Raw genomic sequence first — 20,858 nt, 5'->3', positions numbered from 1 at the left:
CAACATCCTTTGTAAATATTTTGTTAATTGTTGCTTTATGTTTTATTGCTTTTATAGTCTACCGGCAGCGCTGGCGAAAAGGGAAACAATTGAAAAAAGAAGCTTTGCGTATTCAAGCGCTTATTCAGCATCTGCAAGAAAAGAAAGGGGGAGATGTAGGGAACAAGGTATAAGGAAGGTTGAGAAGTGCTTGCAAACGAGACTCTCAACCAGGGCTGAACATTCTTGCAAACGAGATGTTCAGCTAAGAATCCTGTTTGTTCCCGTGGGAAAAGAACATTTCTTGCACACAAGGATGTTTCTGATTCCTCAAAAGGAACAGACCCAGAGACAAAACGGATTCTAAGTTGACAAGGAAGTTCCCCAAAACAAAGTCATAGCTGCAGTAAATAAGTTAAGGTAAAAGTTATCTCGCCCTGCGCCTGCGCACTGTATAGTCGCTGAATCATACTGCTTGGCACTTGCCCTGTAGGTTGTTGTGCAAGGGATATAAAATAAAGCAGCTGTAAGAAGCGGGGGTTAAAAAAAAAAAGATTTAAACCACTCTGCAGTGTTGGTGTTTCATTCCGTCGCCAGCAATTATTTCATTATTTCTATTATTGCTCTAGATAGAGCTGGCATCAGGGACAAACGACTTGCAAAATCACACAGGCCCTCATGCTTAGAAAGGTCCTGTGTTGGTTTAATGCTCTGTTGTTGCTGTTTTGAATTAAAAAAAAATTTTTTAAAGGGGTCCCACATTTTTGCACTTTGCACTGACCCCGGCCCAAGATCATACAGCTCTTAAAAGCAGAGTGGATTATCACCCCATTAAATAAAGAGGAACACACTTGAAGCAAAGAGGCTTGTTGGTGTGGGGCTGGTCTGGGTCCACTGCCCAGGGAGGTTCCTTCTCTTGTTCATTCCATCACAGGTAGGAGGCTGGCCTTGCCTCTCTTGGAGGAAGTAGGGTAAGAGCTTCAGAACTTCCTCTTACTAGCTGTGAGAGGCCTTCTGAGCCTCAGTTTCTTCATCTATAAAAGGGAGGGAATAATGCCTGTGAAATATTGTGAGGCGTGTCCCTCTAGATGCATGACTGTCCCTCTCAGTTCAGTTGCTCAGTTGTGTACGACTCTTTGGGACCCCATGGACTACAGCACACCAGGCTTCCCTGTCCATCACCAATTCCTGGAGCTTACTCAAACTCATGTTCTTCAAGTCAGTGATGCCATCCAACCATCTCTTCCTCTGTCATCCCCTTCTCCTGCCTTCAATCATTCCCAGCCTCAGGGGCTTTTCCAATGAGTCAGTTCTTAGAATCAGGTGGCCAAAGTATTGGAGTTTCAGTTTCAACATCAGTCTTTCCAATGAATATTCAGGACTGATTTCCTTTAGGATGGACTGGTTGGATCTCCTTGCAGTCCAAGGGACTCTCAAGACTCTTCTCCAACACCACAGTTTAAAAGCATCAATGCTTCAGTGCTCAGCTTTCTTTATAGTCCAACTCTTCCATCCATACATGACTACTGGAAAAACTATAGCTTTGACTAGTTGGACCTTTGTCGGCAAGGTAAGGTCTCTGCTTTTTAATATGTTGTCTAGGTTGGGCGTAGCTTTTCTTCCAAGAGCAAGTGTCTTTTAATTTCATGGCTGCAGTCACCATCTGCAGTGATTTTGGAGCCCAAGAAAATAAAGTCTGTCTGTTTCCATTGTTTCCCCATCTATTTCCCATGAAGTGATGGGACCAGATGCCACGATCTTAGCTTTTTGAATGTTGAGTTTTAAGCCGGCTTTTTCACTCTCCTTTTTCACTTTCATCAGGAGGCTCTTTAGTTCCTCTTCACTTTCTGTCAGCTCTAGATGCTGGAAATGTATAACTCCGCACCATCTGCTCCAAGTTCAGCTTTGTCGGGTCCTTTTCTTTCCCCCTGCGAGGCCCAAGCACATTAAGGGCCCAGACTTCAGCTTTTCTCACACAAACTAAGACAGAAGCAATTGTGGGGAAAGCTTTCATTCTGGAGCAGGGTGTGTAGGCTTCAGAGCCCTTAATGAAGTGTTGCTGCTACTGCCCTCTGGTGGTAATATATCTGTATCTGCATAAATTCGTAACATCCTTTGGGGAAGTACAAAGATGCTTGATCACGTACTGCTGCTGCTGCTGCTGCTAAGTTGCTTCAGTCATGTCCGACTCTGTGCGACCTCATAGATGACAGCCCACCAGGCTCCTCCGTCCCTGGGATTCTCCAAGCAAGAATACTGAAGTGGATTGCCATTTCCTTCTCCAATGCATGAAAGTGAAAAGTGAAAATGAAGTCGCTCAGTCGTGCTCGACTCATAGCGACCCCACCAGGCTGCAAACTCTGTTTCCATCCACAATTCCATTAAAAAAAAATTGATGTTGATGTTGGTAGAAACCAACACAATACTATAAAGCAATAATCCATTAAAAATAAATAAATTTGAAAAATAAAAGGGAATAGCACAGTAAAAAAATAACTGATTGCTACTCTTCTAGACACTAGGGATGCAAAGACAAATAAAACACAGTTCTTGCCCTCACCGTAGATGTGAAACAAACTCTGAAAGAGATATCTTAAATACAGTACAACAGGGCTTTCCTGGTAGCTCAGCAGTAAAGAATCTGTCTGCGATGTGGGAGGCCTGGAGTCAATCCCTGGGTCGGGATGATCCCCTGAAGAAGGGAACAGCAAGCCACTCCAGTTTTCTTGTCTGGAGAATTCCATGGATAGAGGAGCCCAGCTGGCTGCAGTCCATGGGGTCAAAAGGAGTCAGACACAACTGATAGACTAACACTTTCGCTTTTCAAATACAGTGCAATGTGATGTTTTAATAAAAACAATGACTCCTGACTTCTGGTTCCAGACAAAATGGAGTAGACATATTTATTCCTAGTCTCTGACTAGTAAAAGCTAAAGTTCCCCTGGACATTCTATATAAACAAACATAAGAATATCCTGAGAGTTTGCAAGAAGAGGCAGACTGGCCAGACCTCTTGAGATCCAAGAAATGACATAGCAGTGTGTACTCTGGGTTTCCTTTATGCCTTTCATATCTAACTGGGTACTGGAGAAGTGGCAATCTAATAGACCAAAGGATGCAGGCAGAAAAACCCCAACAGCAACAAAACCGGCTCTCCCTAGTCAAAAGAACAGGAAAGGGGCAGGCTAGTAAGAGAGAAAACTTTTAGGCAATAATAAATCACTTCCATCTGGCCAGAATTTAAAAAAAAAAAAAAAAAGGCAATGGCTTAGCCCCGTAAGAAAAGTCTGAGTGGGAGTCTACAATTCCAGACTCGGACATGATGAGGTGGCCCCCTCCTTGGTCAGAGTGGCATCAAAGAAGGCCAAGTGGGGAGTGGAATTTTTTTTTAAGGGTATGAGAGGATGTTTCTTTACTTATTTACTTAGGGCTGCGCTGGGTCTTTGTTGCTGCATGCAGGCTTTCTCTAGCTGCAGCAAGAGGGGGCTACTCTGTGTGTGTGGTGCTCAGGCTTCCCATTGTGGTGCACTCTCTAAATATGTGGGCTTCTCTTGCTGCCACATTGTCTTACTATAGAGAGAGGCTGTCTCCCTCCACTCTAGGTCGATATTCAATGCATGTATTACATTCTTCCTGCTTTAAATACCTAGCATGGTTTCTGAGTCCTGCATTGAACCCTCAGCCCTTCTTTTTCCAGGCCTCCCAGGTAACCTTCATCACCTGGATTTTAACCCCTTACAGCTCTGTATTTCCCCTAAGATCCCATCTCCCACCCTTCCTTGACCCCCTATAGTGTTTGCTGGACTGGCAGTGTACCGTGAACAAACTTATCCATGTCCTCAGATCTTCACCTTCCTGCTCTTTTGGAAACCCGGCTAACGCCTGCTGATACTACTTCCAATGTAGTTTCCCTAGGTACGGGCCGTTTTCCCTCTCACATCACTCATTCACCTGGCCTGCAGGTGGGGGAAGCTGTCCTACTTTCCCCTTCTCCATAAAACCCCAGGCTTTCTGACGTTAAACCATACCCTACCTCCTTGTCACAGTCATCTGTAGATACTTACCTCGTTCACTGAGCATTTGGGCCACAGGCTCTGTCTCTCTACCACTGCCCCTGTCATCATCCTTGGTAACTTCAGCATCTGTGAAAATGATCTATCCAACACAGACCTCTCAGTCGGTCTTCCCAAGTTCCCCAGGCTCCCTCGCAGCTAGAGGTAGTGCTGTGTGACCCCCTGAGATTGAAGTCAAAATCTGATGGTGGGATGGATTCTGTGAAAGCTCTGCTTTCTTGCCTTGGGATCTGCTCTCTTCTTCCGACCTTGAATACAAATGGGGTATATTGGCCAACCCAATAAAAGAGTAGAAGACAGGGAGAGAAAGAGAAACAAATATTAAATAAAGAAACTTTAAGGGAGATTTTTGAATGCAGCGGGGAGAAGAAATGCAGAATAGCCAGATCCCTGTCATTGTTTTAAATGAAGCCCTAACCAATCCCCTTTACTCTTTAAAGTATTCTGTAATAAGCCCCTCCTTATGAAGCTGATTTTTCAATCTAGGTTGCAAGTATTGTACCCTGGGAACCTGCTTTTTGGAATCTGAATTTGATCCCATTTGTGATTCTGCTGTGTATAAAATCATGGAGACTCTTCAATTGCTCTGAGCTTCAGTTTCCTCTATTTGTCAAAGCAAGAGTCTAATAATAACTCTTTAGAAATTAGCTTGGTGAATAGGGAGCAAAATCCTGTCCCAGGACCTTTACACCTGCTCTTCCCTCTTCCTGAAACCCTCTGCTCCCTGATGTTCACAGGGCCTCTCTCCCTTTGTGTCCACGTGGCTTCCCTGACTGCCTCATTTGAAACTGCATACTGCTACCTACTCTATGTTACTTTTTCCACCTAATTCTACTCCAAAGCTTTTATCACCACCTAACATATATGTTACTTCCTTCTTTGGCTCTCCCTACTGGAATGTAAGCTTCCCAGGGCAAGGACAGTTAGCTCTTTTGTTCCCTGTAATGATTATTTACTGAATGAATGATGAACAGGTGTGCGTACTTTTAGTAAGCAAGATCCTCTACAGAAGCGTTTGGCTACCCACTCCAGTATTCTTGCCTGGAGAATTCCACGGACAGAGGAGCCTGACAGTCTACAGTCCATCCGGCCCCAGAGAGTCCGACAGGACTGACTGACTTTCACTTGACACATTGACAGTAAAAAAATGTTTGTTGCTCTGACAGTCGATGGATCCGGAAATGTCCAGGAATGTATCTACAAAGCATCATTGGTGGTCTTTCTTGAGACAACTGGCTCAGAGAATCTCAGGACTGGAAGAATATTTAAGGTAGCCCAGTTCTAGCTAGAAAGTTTAGATTCTCCTCTGCTGTTAGAACCAATAATAGGAATCTCTAGGATCTAGAGCCACAACTTTTTCTACAATTGAGGATTCTTCTATTTGGAACAGAAGAATCCTTTTAAGAATACTCTCCCTGAGAAGGGACATATGTATACCTATGGCCGACTCATGTTGATGTATGGTAGAAACCAACACAGTATTGTAAAGCAATTATCCTTCACTTTAAAACAAATATATTAAAAAAAGAATATTCTCCTAGAATGTAAAGGCAAAATAAAAAATATAGAATTGTAGAAAACTTGGAAAATGCAACAAAAAAAGCCAAAACAAACCATTAAAACCATCACCATCTTATTACCAGATACACTTAAATTCTCCCTACACAGTATTAACAGTTTAAAAATATATATGCAGGTAGACAGAAAATTTTGGGATCTCATTGCATGTGTGGTTTGCGGTCTTTTCTCCATTTAACATTACGTATAAAAACATTAAAATTTGCATGATGTTCCCCTTGGAAGTGTACCATAACTTAATTAATCATTCTCAAGCTGTTTCTTTTCCTCAAGTTAAACTTTTATCCCAATCTTCAATTACCTTCTTCAACAGAAACGCCTAGAAACTAGGGCAAAGAGACTGAACTTCTAATTTATAATTTTTTTTTTCTGAAATTAGAGAAAGCTTGTTTTCGTCTTCAGATCCCACTCCATAGAAAGTCTAGGGTGGGTTACAAATCAGTTCAAACTACCCCAAATTATCTTCCCCTACTATTTTCAAGCTGTTAGTAAATACCTCCCGCACAAGTACTGCTGCTGCTGCTGCTGCTAAGTCGCTTCAGTTGTGTCCGATTCTCTGCGACACCATAGACGGCAGCCCACCAGACTCCCCCGTCCCTGGGATTATGCAGGCAAGAACACTGAAGTGGGTTGCCATTTCCTTCTCCAACGCATGAAAGTGAGAAGTGAAAGTGAAGTCGCTCAGTCGTGTCCGACTCTTAGCTACCCCATGGACTGCAGCCTACCAGGCTCCTCCATCCATGGGATTTTCCAGGCAAGAGTACTGGAGTGGGGTGCCATCACCTTCTCCGCCCGCACAAGCACAGTGCTCCAGAAAATGGAAACGTAAAGACACAGGCCGCAGGCACCACCTCTTTAAATTTTAAAACGGAGGCTCGGGCCAATGAACGTTAAGTTTTTCCCGGAACAAAGCGTCCCGCCCATAGTCCCGCCCTCCACCAATCAAGCCGAGTTCTTCTCCATCGCTCTTCCAATCAACGCCAAGGATGAAAGTTACTCACGTAACTTACGTAAGGCAAGCGACCAATTGGAGCTGAGTTTGGGAGTTAGCTCCACCAATGCCAGCGGCCCTTGGAGAGCGCGGGAGCTTTTCGACCAGAGTCCCTGAGAGAAGCGGAGGATGGCGTTGGTTCCCTGAAGCAAGGGCCTAGGAGAGAGCGGCGCAGGTCCGGTCTCGAACCCTAAGGCAGTGGGGCGGGAGACATGGCCTGCTGCCACAACGTAATGCTGCTGCTGGACACCGCGGGAGGCGTCGCTGGTGAGAGCCTGGTCCGGCGAGCTGCCCTGCGCCTTCTCACTTATCTGAGTTGCCGGTTCGGCCTGGCCAGGGTCCGCTGGGCCTTCAGATTCTTTGACTCTCACGGGGCGCGGAGCCGGCCTTCCCGCGTCTCTGACTTCCGAGAGCTGGGGGTCCGCTCCTGGGAGGACTTTGAGGAGGAGCTGGAGGCCCGGCTCGAGGATGGCGCCCAGGGCGCCCACCTGCCCGGCCCGGCGCCCAGGGCCAGCCACACTCACAGCGCGCTCATGGAGACGCTGCTAGACTATCAGTGGGACCGGCCCGAGATCACGTCGCCCACCAAGCCGATTCTGCGTAACAGCGGGAGGAGACTGCTGGACGTGGAGGGCGAGGCCAGGGAGGCCGAGTGTGCGCGCGGGGGCTTTGTGAACGCCGTCTTCCTCCTGGCCCCTTGTCCGCACTCTCAGAGAGAGCTGCTGCAGTTCGTGTCCGGTTCCGAGGCCCATGCTCAGCGCCTGCCGCCTACTCCTAAGCAGGTGATGGAGAAGTTGCTGCCCAGGAAAGTCCAGGAAGTCATGAGAACCCGAAAAGTCACCCTCTACTGGGTGGATACCACCGACTGGCCAAAGGTAAGATTAAACGGTGAACTGGTTCTAATGAACCAGAACTTGGCAGTGTCTGCCGAGCAGCCCCTGGACCCAGAAGGAGACTAACATGACCAACAGGTGTCCCTTTCGGAGGAAAGTCCTGGAGTCACAACACATCCCTACAGTCATCACACTGGGATAGGTAGGCCCTGAATACCTACTGAGTCAACTCATTTGAGGACCTTCACTATTTAGGTCCTGTCTGTCTTTCTAGACTTCATTTTTTTCTACACAGGACTCATGTTCCAGCCTGTCTGAAACATAATCTAGTTGCCCAACAGCTCTTCACAGCTTGTTCTGTCTTAGTCACTTGAAATGCCACTGCTCTTTTGTGCCAGTTTAAAGACCCAGGTTCCATCCCTGGGTCAGGAAGATCCCCTGGAGAAGGAAATAGTAACCCACTTCAGTATTTTTGCCTGGAGAATCCGATGGACAGAGGAACCTGGTGGGTTACTGTCTGCTGCTGCTGCTGCTGCTAAGTCGCTTCCGTTGTGTCTGACTCTGTGCAACCCCATAGACGTCAGCCCACCAGGCTCCCCTGTCCCTGGGATTCTCCAGGCAAGAACACTGGAGTGGGCTGCCATTTCCTTCTCCAATGCATGAAAGTGAGAAGTGAAAGTGAAGTCGCTCAGTCATGTCTGACTCTTAGCGACCCCATGGACTGCAGCCCTGGACCAGGCTCCTCCATCCATGGGATTTTCCAAGCAAGAGTACTGGAGTGGGGTGCCATTGCCTTCTGTCTATGGGGTATCAAAAAGTTGGACACGACTGAGCGACTAACAGTTTCAGTCTTTCATTCTTTAGGGCCTTTGCCACATGGCAGCTTACTCAATCTCAACTTCTGAATTTCCAAACACTTTTGTGGCACTTACCCTTTCTCTATTATATGTTCCAGATGTGCAGTCACCCACCTTCCATCGAGTTTAAAAATAACCTCAGAGGCAGGCACACATATCTCTCTTGTCTCCTGTGTTAGAGGTGTTCAGGAAATATTTGTTGGCCAAATGAACAAATTCTTACCTACTTACAGTCCAAAATGGCTAATTTGAATTTTTGGTGAGGCAGTGGATCCCCTGCTGTAGTTAAGTGCTACGATAAGTATATATTTATATGTCCATCATTTTCTTCCGATCACTTCACGTTGTCAATTAATAATTTAATTTGAGGAGTCACTACATTGTGTACCCACTACATTGTTTTAGCTGCTGGGCAGGTGGTGGTCAGCCAAGGGGAGTTTACCTTCTGGGGGAAGAAATATTACACAGGGAAGGTTAACAGATGAGCAAGTAAGTGATAGGATTTCAAATTATGCTCTCAAGAGAATAAAGCTGAGTAAGAGGCTGAGGGTGGGGCAGAGGAGGTAGAAGCTGGAGGCAGTGGTACATAGGTTAGTTCGTCAGGGAAGACTTTTTTGAACAGAGAATGGAATGGTGTAGGAGGAGGAATGTGATGTTAGGAAAAAACATTCCTGGCAAAGAGAACATTCCAGTATAAAGATCTGAGTGGAAAACGAGCCTCTTTTGTTTTAGAAACAGGGAATGCCAAAACCTGGTAGACAAGGGGCAAGCACCAGAGTAGAGGAAGTTAGACGGTAGCAGAGGCCTATCTGTAGGGCCAAGGTAATAAATTCAGATTTTGTTCTGATTGGGAAAGTGGCTTAACCAGATGAAAGATGTGATTGCATCTATTGGAAACATGTTACTGAGGTAGAAGTGCAAGGCTGCAAATGGGAAATGAGGAGATACTTAACACAAATAATGATATAGTGGGTTAAAATTTCTGAATTACTTTCACATACAAAGCCCAAGAAAGATGGAGCAAATGCCAAATAAGCCAGCAGTGGCTTGTCAAAGAAAAGAAAAAGGCAAAAGTGTTTAAGGGGATGGTAAACATTGATAGAGAAGATGGAATCCTAAAAGTGTTTGTGAAGACAGCAAATTAAGTGTTGGACACAGTACACAACACATTAGTGCTCGATTTGGGATAATTGATACTAAATCACATCAGAGATGAAATTGTATTATATCAGATGTTGGCTAGAAAGAAGTCTTAGCAGAAAGGGCTTGAAGATTCTTTTTCTTTTTTCAGAAATATATTAAAATAAGTAGGTTGACAGTGTCTAAATATTTTTCCAGGTTTTACATCCCATCACCTGCAGAGGTGGATCTTCTCTGAGCCTTCTTGCATTTGTTGTTTCCTGTGAGAAAAAGCCCATCAAACAATCTTAAGCTTTTCTGGAATTTTTTTTCTAGTGTAGATCTAATTTTTCTTATTCAGAAGCCTCTGCTTTGCCGTACTGCAGAGGTGAAAGGGGGACTTACGTTCTGTCCTTGGGGAGCTCTCACAATAAGAGTAGAAAGAAGAGAAATTCCAGGGCCTGCCATGTGGAGTTTACAGTCTGGGAAGTAGAACTGGGAGAAACAGACTCAGGGGGAAGGGAATCCAAGCACACAGAATCTTGCAAAGACATCAGTTAGAAGGGAGCATGAGAGGCCCTTCTCACATTTTCAGTGTTATGCTTCTGATTTACTTAATGCATACCATGCTGGACACAGGAGCCTGGCGGGCTACAGTCCACAGGGTCAGAAGAGTCGGATACAACTAAGTGGCTAAACCATACCACCACCATATGCTGATATGCTGAATACTGACTGTACCATTTGTGAACCAGACAGATGTAGTCCCCGCTGTCTTGGAGCTTATAGTCTTGTGCACATTTATAAATTTCTAAGTCTGAAACTGCCACTAGGACTTGTCTATTACTTAGTCCATAATATGCATAAAAATAAAAACATTGCCATATTCTATATGTATACTGGTTGTGGTTTTTTTTTAGTCACGTACATCAGTTCAGTTCAGTTGCTCAGTCATGTCCGACTCTTTGCAACCCCATGAACTGCAGCACGCCAGGCCTCCCTGTCCATCACCAACTCCTGGAGTCTACTCAAACTCATGTCCATTGAGTCAGTGATGCCATCCAGACATCTCATCCTCTGTTGTCCCCTTCTCCTCCTGCCCCCAATCCCTCCCAACATCAGGGTCTTTTCCAGTGAGTCAACTCTCCTCATGAGGTGGCCAAAGTATTGGAGTTTCAGCTTTAGCATCAGTCCGTCCAAGGAACACCAGGACTGATCTCCTTTAGGATGGACTGGTTGAACCTCCCTGCAGTCCAAGGGACTCTCGAGTCTTCTCTAACACCACAGTTAAAAAGCATCCATTCTTTGGCGCTCAGCTTTCTTCACAGTCCAACTCTCACATCCATACATGACCACTGGAAAAACCATAGCCTTGACTAGACGGTCCTTTGTTGGCAAAGTAATGTCTCTGCTTTTGAATATGCTGTCTAGGTTGGTCATAACTTTCCTTCCAAGGAGTAAGTGTCTTAATTTCATGGTTGCAGTCACTATCTGTAGTGATTTTGGAGCCCCAAAAAATAAAGTCAGCCACTGTTTCCACTGTTTCCCCATCTATTTGCCATGAAGTGATGGGACCAGATACCATGATCTTAATTTTCTGAATGTTGAGCTTTAAGCCAACTTTTTCACTCTCCTCTTTCACTTTCATCATTCAGGTATGATCTAAATCAAATCCCTTACGATTATACGGTGGAAGTGAGAAATAGATTTAAGGGACTAGATCTAATAGACAGTGCCTGATGAACTATGGACGGAGGTTCATGACATTGTACAGGAGACAAGGATTAAGACCATCCCCATGGAAAAGAAATGCAAAAAAGCAAAATGGCTGTCTGAGGAGGCCTTACAAATAGCTGTGAAAAGAAGAGATATTCCCGTTTGAATGCAGAGTTCCAAAGAGTAGCAAGGAGAGATAAGAAAACCTTCCTCAGCGATCAGTGCAAAGAAATAGAGGAAAACAGCAGAATGGGAAAGACTAGAGATCTCAAGAAAATTAGAGATACCAAGGGAACATTTCATGCAAAGATGGGCTCGATAAAGGACAGAAATGGTACGGACCTAACAGAAGCAGAAGATATTAAGAGGTGGCAAGAATACACAGAAGAACTGTAGAAAAAATATCTTCACGACCCAGATAATCACGATGGTGTGATCACTCACCTAGAGCCAGACATCCTGGAATGTGAAGTCAAATGGGTTTTAGAAAGCATCACTACGAACAAAGCTAGTGGAGGTGATGGAATTCCAGTTGAGCTGTTTCAAATCCTGAAAGATGATGCTGTGAGAGTGCTGCACTCAATATGCCAGCAAATTTGGAAAACTCAGCAGTGGCCACAGAACTGGAAAAGGTCAGTTTTCATTCTAATCCCAAAGAAAGGCAATGCCAAAGAATGCTCAAACTACGCACAATTGCACTCATCTCACATGCTAGTAAAGTAATGCTCAAAATTCTCCAAGCCAGGCTTCAGCAGTACGTAAACCGTGAACTTCCAGATGTTCAAGCTGGTTTTAGAAAAGGCAGAGGAACCAGAGATCAAATTGCCAACATCTGCTGGATCATCAAAAAAGCAAGAGAGTTCCAGAAAAACATCTATTTCTGCTTTATTGACTATGCCAAAGCCTTTAACTGTGTGGATCACAATAAACTGTGAAAATTCTGAAAGAGATGGGTATACCAGACTACCTGACCTGCCTCTTGAGAAACCTATATGCAGGTCAGGAAGCAACAGTTAGAACTGGACATGGAACAACAGACTGGTTCCAAATAAGAAAAGGAGTACGTCAAGGCTGTATATTGTTACCCTGCTTATTTAACTTATATGCAGAGTACATCATGAGAAAGGCTGGGCTGGAAGAAGCAGAGCTGGAATCAAGATTGCTGGGAGAAATATCAATAACCTCAAATATGCAGATGATACCACCTTTATGGCAGAAAGTGAAGAGGAACTAAAAAGCCTCTTGAAAAAAAAAAATAAAAAGCCTCTTGAAAGTCATGTACATATATGTGTATATTTTTAGTATTTCTCTATTTTACTGCACATGGTCTTAGTTGTGACATGCAAACTCTTAGCTGTGGCCTGTGGGATCTAGTTCCCTGATCAAAGATCAAACCTAGGCTCCCTGCTCTGGAAGTGTGGAGTCTTACCCACTGTACCATTGGGGAAGGCCCCATGTACATATATTTTTAACCAAAGCTAATGTCCTTCTCAGCTCCTTTTTAAAGTTTTACTTACTAAGAAAGTTTTCATTTGCTAAGAAAAAATTTTTTTTTCCTGGCTGGTCTTTGGGCTGAAACGGTTTCAAATCATTTTTTGTTTCCCTTTGGCAGAAAATCCTAATCAGAATCTATGATACCTGAACTAGCTAGCACTCTCCCCCTTAGCCAGTGAGCATGGGTGTGGCTGCCTTGGTGGTAACATTAAATAACAATTGATTAGTCTGTCGCAGCATTTTCCAAAGTGACAGGCACTACCAGAGCAAAACATTTGCAGTGCATTGCTTAGCTTCACTGTACGTGATGTGTTCTGTTGTGCTCTGATTATTTTCTTTCATTTTTTTTTTTTCCTTTAACTACTGATCCTAAACCGTTCAATCGATTCGTCCATCAGGGCCATGACCCCTATGTTAAGAGCGGTGTCAGGAGAGTCCTGGGTTCTTGGACTGGAGTGTCGTTGCTTTTCTGTGAACCTGGGCGCCCTTATGCCCCTCTTTGAACTTTGATATAATGAAAAGTGTGGAGATGACCTGGAAGGCCCTTCTGGTTTTAATTTTTCACATTCACATAGCAATTTATGGTTTACAGTTGTTAGCTCATCTGTGGAGTAGGCAAACAAGCATGATCAATGTATTCTAGGGGAGGTGCCTTTTCATGTAACAATGTGTGTGCTAAGTCATGTCTGACTCTTTGTGACCCCATGGACTGTAGCCTGGCAGCCTCCTCTGTCCATGGGATTCTCCAGGCAAGAATACTGGAGTGGGTTGCCGTTTCCTCCTCCCAGGGATCTTCCTGACCCAGGGATTGAACCTGCATCTGCTGCATTGGCAGACAGCAGATTCTTGCCACCTGGGAAACCACATAGTGCCTGAATATTGTACGGTATATTGTAGTTCTGAGTTAAAATTTACTTGTTATTGGTGTTTTACTCACCCCACTCTTGGCTTTAAGATCAACAAAGATAGAATGTTTTGCTAATTCATGGTGTTATCAACCTGGGTCCTTGGACTCTAATCACCAGAAATTGGTGAGAAGCCCGATGAGAAATTCAGTCTAGGTTTTGTTGGGACTCCTACTGCTTGAGGGAGCAAGAACAAGAAAGAAACAGTTGCCCTTAGGAGACAGGCAGGGATCTGGTTTCTTACATGGGGTGCCTTGGGAGCAGATGGGTGGGTTGGGTGGAGGTATAGCTTGGGTGAACTGTCCACCCACCCCAGGTGGCGCTGTGTACGGGATCATGGTCAGTACCCTGCTTTTGCTCTCAACACCTCAGAAATGGCAGTTGATTTGTGGCCTTTTTGTATCGTATTGTTCATAGTTGCCCTGGCTGCATACAGCTCCTTTCAGTCCCTCATAATTTCTCTGAATTCGTCTGTCCAGGTGCACTCACTCTAATAAAGGGTCCCAAGTGCTAGCCGGTCTCAGTGGCACATATGGTGGCTCAATAAAAGTTTGTTAAAGTTGGATGAAGAGTCAGCTATGTGTGATGGAGTAAGGAATGCTTTTACAGCGACAGCGGGGTTTGAGCTAGATAATGAAGTATAATGAGCATCCAGTTGGTGAAAATGGAAGGAGGAGACACAGCAAACAGAACCAGCGAAAACATGGAAGCGTTATAAAATACGGCGTGTTCAGGAAACAGCAAATGGTTCAGTTTGCCTGGGATGTAGGGACGAGTGAGGGAAGGATAGTGTCTTTGCAAAGGTTGTTTAGAGCTGGGTTTAAAGGGCTCTATCACCATTACTGTAGGGCAATGGGAAGTCTTCACAGAAGTAACATGATTGAGTATGCAGTTTTTAGAATACTTCTTAAAGGAGGAAAGACTAGAGGCAGAGTACAGACTCTAGGCTACAGTAAGAGTCCCAGACTTAAGTGAAAACACTGAAGATAGAACTGAGAAGACCTGTTTGTTCTCCACACAGACCTGTGGGTGGTAACCCTCTAAGGGAGGTGCTCCTGCCTCACTCTGGTGACACTTGGCTGTGGTTGTGTGGTAGAGGACATGATTGTTCTCTTTTATTAATGTGTAATGGTTTTGTATTCCTTCTAACATTTTATGATTTGTCCCTAGTGATTTGCATCACTTCTGTTCCTTGATAGAAGATAGAACTTGGAAGTGCTGTTTTCACTGAATAGGTGCTTTCTTAAAGGCCTATTATACTGCAGTTATTCTTGGGCTGTGTACTAATGGGATGTGTGTGTGTTAGTCGCTCAGACGTGTCCAACTTTTTGCAACTCCCATGGACTATAGCCCGCCAGGCTCCTCTGTCCATGGGATTCTCCAGCCAAGAATACTGGAGTGGGTTGCCATTTCTTTCTCCAGGGATCTTCCCAACCCAGGGAGCAAACTTGCGTCTCCTGCATTGCAGGCAGATTCTTTACCACCTGAGCCACAAAGGAAGCCATGGTAATGGGATGCTGGCCATTATTTATGTTTGGTTCAACCAATACATGAATCATATAATTTGATCCTTTAATGTACGTATCTACTTTCTCCCGATTTCCCTTACTTTCATGAATGCCTTTTGTTGTTCAGTCACTCAGTCGTGTCTGACTCTTTGTGACCCCATAGACTGCAGCATGCCAGGCTTCCCTGTCCTCCACCATCTCCCAGAGTTTGCTCAAACTCACATCCATTGAGTTGGTGATGCCATCCAACTATCTTATCCTCTGTCATCCCCTTCTGCCTCCAGTCTTTCCCAGCATCAGGGTTTTTTTCCAATGAGTTGGCTCTTTCCATCAGGTGACCAAAGTATTGGAGTTTCCGCTGCAGTGTCTGTCCTTCCAATGAATATTCAGGGCTGATTTCCTTTAGGAAATTGGTTTGATCTCCTTGCTGTCCAAGGGACTCTCAAGAGTCTTCTCCAACACCACAATGAATACCTAATTTACAATAACCCAACATTCTTTTTTTTTTTTTAATTTTTATTTTTACTTTATTTTACCTTACAATACTGTACTGGTTTTGCCCTACATTGACATGAATCCACCATGGGTGTACATGTGTTCCCAAATATAAACCCCCCTCCCACCTCCCTCCCCATAACATCTCTCTGGGTCATCCCCGTGCACCAGCCCCAAGCATCCTGTATCCTGCATTGGACATGGACTGGCGATTCGTTTCTTACATGATAGTATACATGTTTCAATGCCATTCTCCCAAATCATCCCACCCTCTCCCTCTGAGTCCAAAAGTCCGCTCTACACATCTGTGTTTCTTTTGCTGTCTTGCATACAGGGTCATCATTGCCATCTTTCTAAATTCCATATATATGTGTTAGTATACTGTATTGGTGTTTTTCTTTCTGGCTTACTTCACTCTGTATAATCGGCTCCAGTTTCATCCATCTCATTAGAACTGATTCACATGTATTCTCTTTAATGGCTGAGTAATACTCCATTGTGTATATGTACCACAGCTTTCTTATCCATTCATCTGCTGATGGACATCTAGGTTGTTTCCATGTCCTGGCTATTATAAACAGTGCTGCGATGAACATAACCCAACATTCTTTGTAATTTTCATTTTAGCTCTGGGAATCCTCAGACCACCTTGGCTACTGGACAGTGTGTGAACTGTTCCACCATGTGGGAGGCACCATCTTGCCATTTGAAAGTTTCAGCCAGGATTTTACCAAAGCTGGGGAAACACTGCTCAGTGGTGAAAGAAAGCTGTCAAGGAAACCTCACCTCTCTTCATGGATTTCAACTCTGCCAACTGATTCCACTTTAAACTGTTTGCTCTATAATTCTCCTGAGTATGAAGCCTCATTTCCACGGATGGAAGGAACATTATTTTTCCCTGTCAAAGGTAAGCAAATACTGTTTGGGGCAGGGGTAGCGTGGGGATGGAGTGGTTGGTCTGGGTGTCATTCATTTCTTCAAGGCAGGCTGATGAATTCTTTAGAATTTCTAGCAGCCTTGGCCCTCTGTTAATGCTTGTAATTAAAAGATGTCTAAGCCAAATCAGAGATACCACAGGAAAGGACTGAAGTCTGGTACACTGTAAGCCCATGCAAAAAGGACAGCTGAGTGATTTTAAAGAGTGTTCCAACTTTTTGCAGAGTTGTCAGGTGCCCAAGCAAATGAGTGGTAAGGTTTCACTGTCTCATAGATGAGATTGATAAATTGAAGACCCTAGAAAATCAATGATTGACTAAGAAGACATAACAAATTAGTCAGTTGAAGTAGAAAATGGTGTTTATTACCATAAAGAGTCAGCATACAGGAATCTTCATGAATTTGCTTTATCATATGATTTGCTATATAATGAATCGTAATTTCTGAATCATTATATATTCAAGCAGTATTATATAGAGATATACATAAACTGTATTTTACATGATGGGCAGTTTAAGGAAATTTCAAGAGTACTATTTAAGCAGGTTTGTCTTACATGGTCTTTAGAATTTAACCTCATAAGATAGGATGTGCTGTATTTTATGGATTTAAAAACCAGCAGATTTCGTGTGTGTGTATTGCTTGAATACTTATTCTCTAAGTCATAATTATTGAGTTCTGACATCAATCACACCCTTATAGTTCCTGTCACATACAGCTTTTCCTTATAGAATTTACTATGATAGCCTGTTGATGGTAGAGTGGGGGTTGAAGTGTGAACTAAGTGATAATACTGGTACCTCAGCTGGCAGTGTAATTTTTTTCTTCTTAACCTTGAATTTCTTTTTAGGAACTACTACTTTTATTAGAATTTCAATATCCTTTATTCCTCACAGGCAAAGAGCTTCAGGAAACATGGACAGTCACACTAGAGCCCTTGGCCATGCATCAGAGACATTTTCAGAAACCAGTCAGAATTTTTCTAAAAGGCACAGTGACCCAGTGGGCCCTCCCAACAAGTGAAACTTTGGGCACCGATAGCTGGATGCTGCAAAGTCCCGATGGAGACAGATCAACTCAGAGGGTGTTGTTTCAGCAGCTGGTAAATAGGCTGACTGCTGAAGAGTTACATCTGGTAGGTATCTTCCAGGTGGTGAGTTATTCTGGTCTAGTAACACGGGTAAAGTGAAATGAGTGCATTTATAAAATGCCAGGGAGCCCCCTATGTAATACAGTATCAATGAAACAGATCCTGTTTTTGCAAGCAATATAGAGTCATGACAGTGCTTATTATTAAAGAAACAGCATCTAGAACTGCATGTAACCTTGAATCCAATTAAACTAAATTATATTCACATAGGGAAATGTGGTGGGCCAGATGGAATAATTACATTAGGGAAGTGAAATGATAGGTGGTTTCTCATTGTTTTTAATACATTGTATTATGTATTTATTACTTTTACATAAATAAATTCATTTTTAAAAAAACTTTGTTGTAAAATTAGATATAATAGTGTCCAGTAGTTATACAAACTTATTAATGTCTTCTGAAGCGGAATTCATGTATACCCAGATTTGATAGAAAGGTGATGGAATTTTTTAACTCTAGCAAATTCCTTACTTTACTTCATGTTTTCCTTTTGTAAGCTCAGAAGGTTTCTATCTTCTGGATTCCATTGTGAAACATTCCAGAGGAAAACTGGGTAGTCGTTTGGATGGGTGTTGTTCTAAAAGTTGTGTGCTCTGACAGAGCACTGGGGTCAGAGTCAGGTGACCTGGATTAGATCTCAGCTCGGCTGCCCACCATATGATCTGAATAAATCGCCTCAAGTGATAGGACTGATTTCTGGTTAAGAGCATAAATTTTGAATTCAAACACGCTTGGCTTCTGCCTTTTATTAACTGGGTGACCTTAAGCAGGTTGCTTATTCTTCAACCTCAATTCCTCCTCTATAAAATGGGGATTAGTTTGGTTTTTTTTGACCACATGGTGCAGCATGTGGCATCTTAATTCCCGGCCCGGGGATGGAACCCAGGCCGCCTGCAGTAGAGGCTTGGAGGCTTAACCACTAGATCACCAGGGAAGTCCCAATTATCGTTTTTACTTCAGTGGTTATGAGGATTCTGTGAGTTGCAGTAAGTACATAGTAAGTGCTTAGTAAATACTCCTGGTAACCTAGGTTTTAGTTTGTAAATTGAGGGATTGGGATTATAGGATCAGTAAGTTCAGCTCCAGCACAGTATCCCCCAAGTCCCTTTCAGTTTTCTCCTTTATGTTAATCATTGGATGACACGGTCATTCTTTTACTAAACCACATGCTTCTTTAGACACATGTTAACAGTATTCTCAACTAACTAGAACTTCTCACATAGGTTGCCAGTGTGGACCCTGGCGAAGGCTGGCCCCCCATCACTGGAGTTATTTCTCCCTTCTCCGTCAGTGCTACAGTTCTCACCTTGTTCCGCACCAGGGAGACCGAATCTCAAAGACATCTTCTCCAGACGGTTGTGGCAGAGAGCCCCCAGGATTCAGCTTCCCTTTTTTCTGAGGTTGTGGATGGTGTACTGAAACAGATTGACAGTTCTCTTGAAGTTCCTGCTACCTCAGGTAAGCTTCTGAACCAGTAACTACCCTACTCCAGGTCAGTGGTTTACCATCATTTCTAGCATCATAGCCTTTTTTTCAGTATGCTCTTAGTAGAACTTAGCATCCATTATAGAACAGGTAAAAGTCAGCTACAGTATTTCTGGCAGTTTTAAATCATCATTTATAGAAATCCTGAAGCACTTCTGAGGAGGCCAACGGCTCTGTAAAACCTTTTTGAAATTGAAAGTATAAGAGGAAAGCTAGTTTTTAATATGTTTAATAAAGTGCATGTAAGTCTTAGGGTTCTGTCTACCTTCTACTTTATTGCATTATTACTAATAGGGTATAAACCTTACTTATGCCAAATAGATATAAATAGAATCAGTTTGATATTTCTTCCATTCACATTTACTCAGTAGATATTTATTGAGTGCCTGCATGTCAGGCTCTGTTCCAGGTGCTAGGAGAACATCAGAGAACAAAATAAAGCTCTCTGTTCTCATGAAGCTTACCTAGACAGGGGAGACAAGGCAGTAAACTCCGTAAGGAAATTATGTAGTGTGTTTGAAAGAGTTAAGTGCTGTAGTAATAAAGCAGAGAAAAAGGAATGGGGAGTCTTAAGGGATGGGAGAGTTACAGTTTTAAACAGGCCTTGTTAAAAAAGTGATATCTGAGCAAAGGCGTTGAAGGAGGTAATAGCAGCAAAAGTCAGTCCTGAGGCTTGTGTGTCCAGTGTGTTTGAGGAATAGTGAGGAAGCGTGTGTTTGCACATTGATCATAGACAACAAAGGCCTGTTGGGATTGGTTGTGCAGTTGAAGGAACGTCATTAATGCTGCTGCTTTGGAATTCCTCTGGAAGAACGCAGTCAGTTGAGAGGAGCAGGCGCTTGGGAGTCTCTGCTTTCTTCTAACGCCTCTTCTGCTCCATCTGCTCGTTTCTATAGACCTGCCTGTCCCAGAATGGGCCCAGCAGGAGCTTGGCCGCAGTGCTCCCTGGACTTCGGCTGTTGTGGAGAAGTGGTTTCCTTGCTCTAACCTCAGTGGAGCCAGTTCAAGTTTGATGGAGTCATTCTGGTAAAACTTATTTATTTCTCTGGGTTTTGATAATCGAAATCAGCTCTCAGTTGTCTGCATGTGAGTTTGTTGTTGTCTATAGCAAGCCACATTGCCTGATTATAGTCCAGTAATTTTAAAAACTAGTTACAGATGGAGAATGTTGTTTACCGGGTACAGAGCTTCAGTTTTACAAGGTGAATTATGGAGCTGGATGGAGTTGATGGTAGCACATTAGGAATAGCCTTAATACCACTGATCCAGGTGGTGATTAGAAGTGATGGAGGTGATAAGCTTATGTCGTGTATTTTACCAGAATTAAAAATTTAGAGAAGGTTAATTACAAAAATAAAATACTCTCATAGATGTCAGAAAATATTCAGTATTAAATCTCAATAAAAAAGAAAAACAGCAAACTGGTGTGATGCAGCTAAATTCATACATAAAGGAAAATTTACAGACTTAAAGCATCTTCTGAAGAAGTAAAAACTAGTTAGATGAGACACGAAGTTGAGAGCACACCAAAAATTTAAAAAGCAATACTGAAAATAAATAAAACCCCAGCCTTAGACTTGCGTGCCTCTGGGAGAAAGGAATGGGGAGAAGTTGGGTTAGGCTTTCTCTGTGTCTGTCATGATTGATCTTCATTTAAAAAGTCATCTGAAGCTCTGGTAAATTAACAGGGAGAAAAAAAGCAAACCTTTCTCACTATTAAGGAAATACCAACACACTTG

General features: G+C 43.3%; 1 protein-coding gene across 1 annotated transcript in view; it reads left to right on the top strand.

Moving 5' to 3' along the window:
• The first annotated feature begins 6,718 nt into the window (after positions 1 to 6,718).
• The window catches only part of TICRR (TOPBP1 interacting checkpoint and replication regulator), a 43,268-nt gene continuing 29,128 nt past the window's right edge, over positions 6,719 to 20,858 (top strand). Inside the window, exons 1-5 of the mRNA XM_040257570.1 lie at positions 6,719 to 7,496; positions 16,176 to 16,455; positions 17,381 to 17,619; positions 18,858 to 19,092; positions 20,016 to 20,145. Of these exons, the coding sequence (XP_040113504.1) occupies positions 6,834 to 7,496; positions 16,176 to 16,455; positions 17,381 to 17,619; positions 18,858 to 19,092; positions 20,016 to 20,145 (1,547 nt within the window). The 5' untranslated portion in view covers positions 6,719 to 6,833. The remainder of the gene's footprint in view (positions 7,497 to 16,175; positions 16,456 to 17,380; positions 17,620 to 18,857; positions 19,093 to 20,015; positions 20,146 to 20,858) is intronic.

Source organism: Oryx dammah, unplaced genomic scaffold (genome assembly GCF_014754425.2).
Source record: "Oryx dammah isolate SB20612 unplaced genomic scaffold, SCBI_Odam_1.1 HiC_scaffold_16, whole genome shotgun sequence".
In the NCBI taxonomy this organism is placed as follows: domain Eukaryota; kingdom Metazoa; phylum Chordata; class Mammalia; order Artiodactyla; family Bovidae; genus Oryx; species Oryx dammah.
The sequence above is the reverse complement of the archived record's forward strand: the minus strand, read 5'-3'. Positions and strand labels throughout refer to the sequence as shown.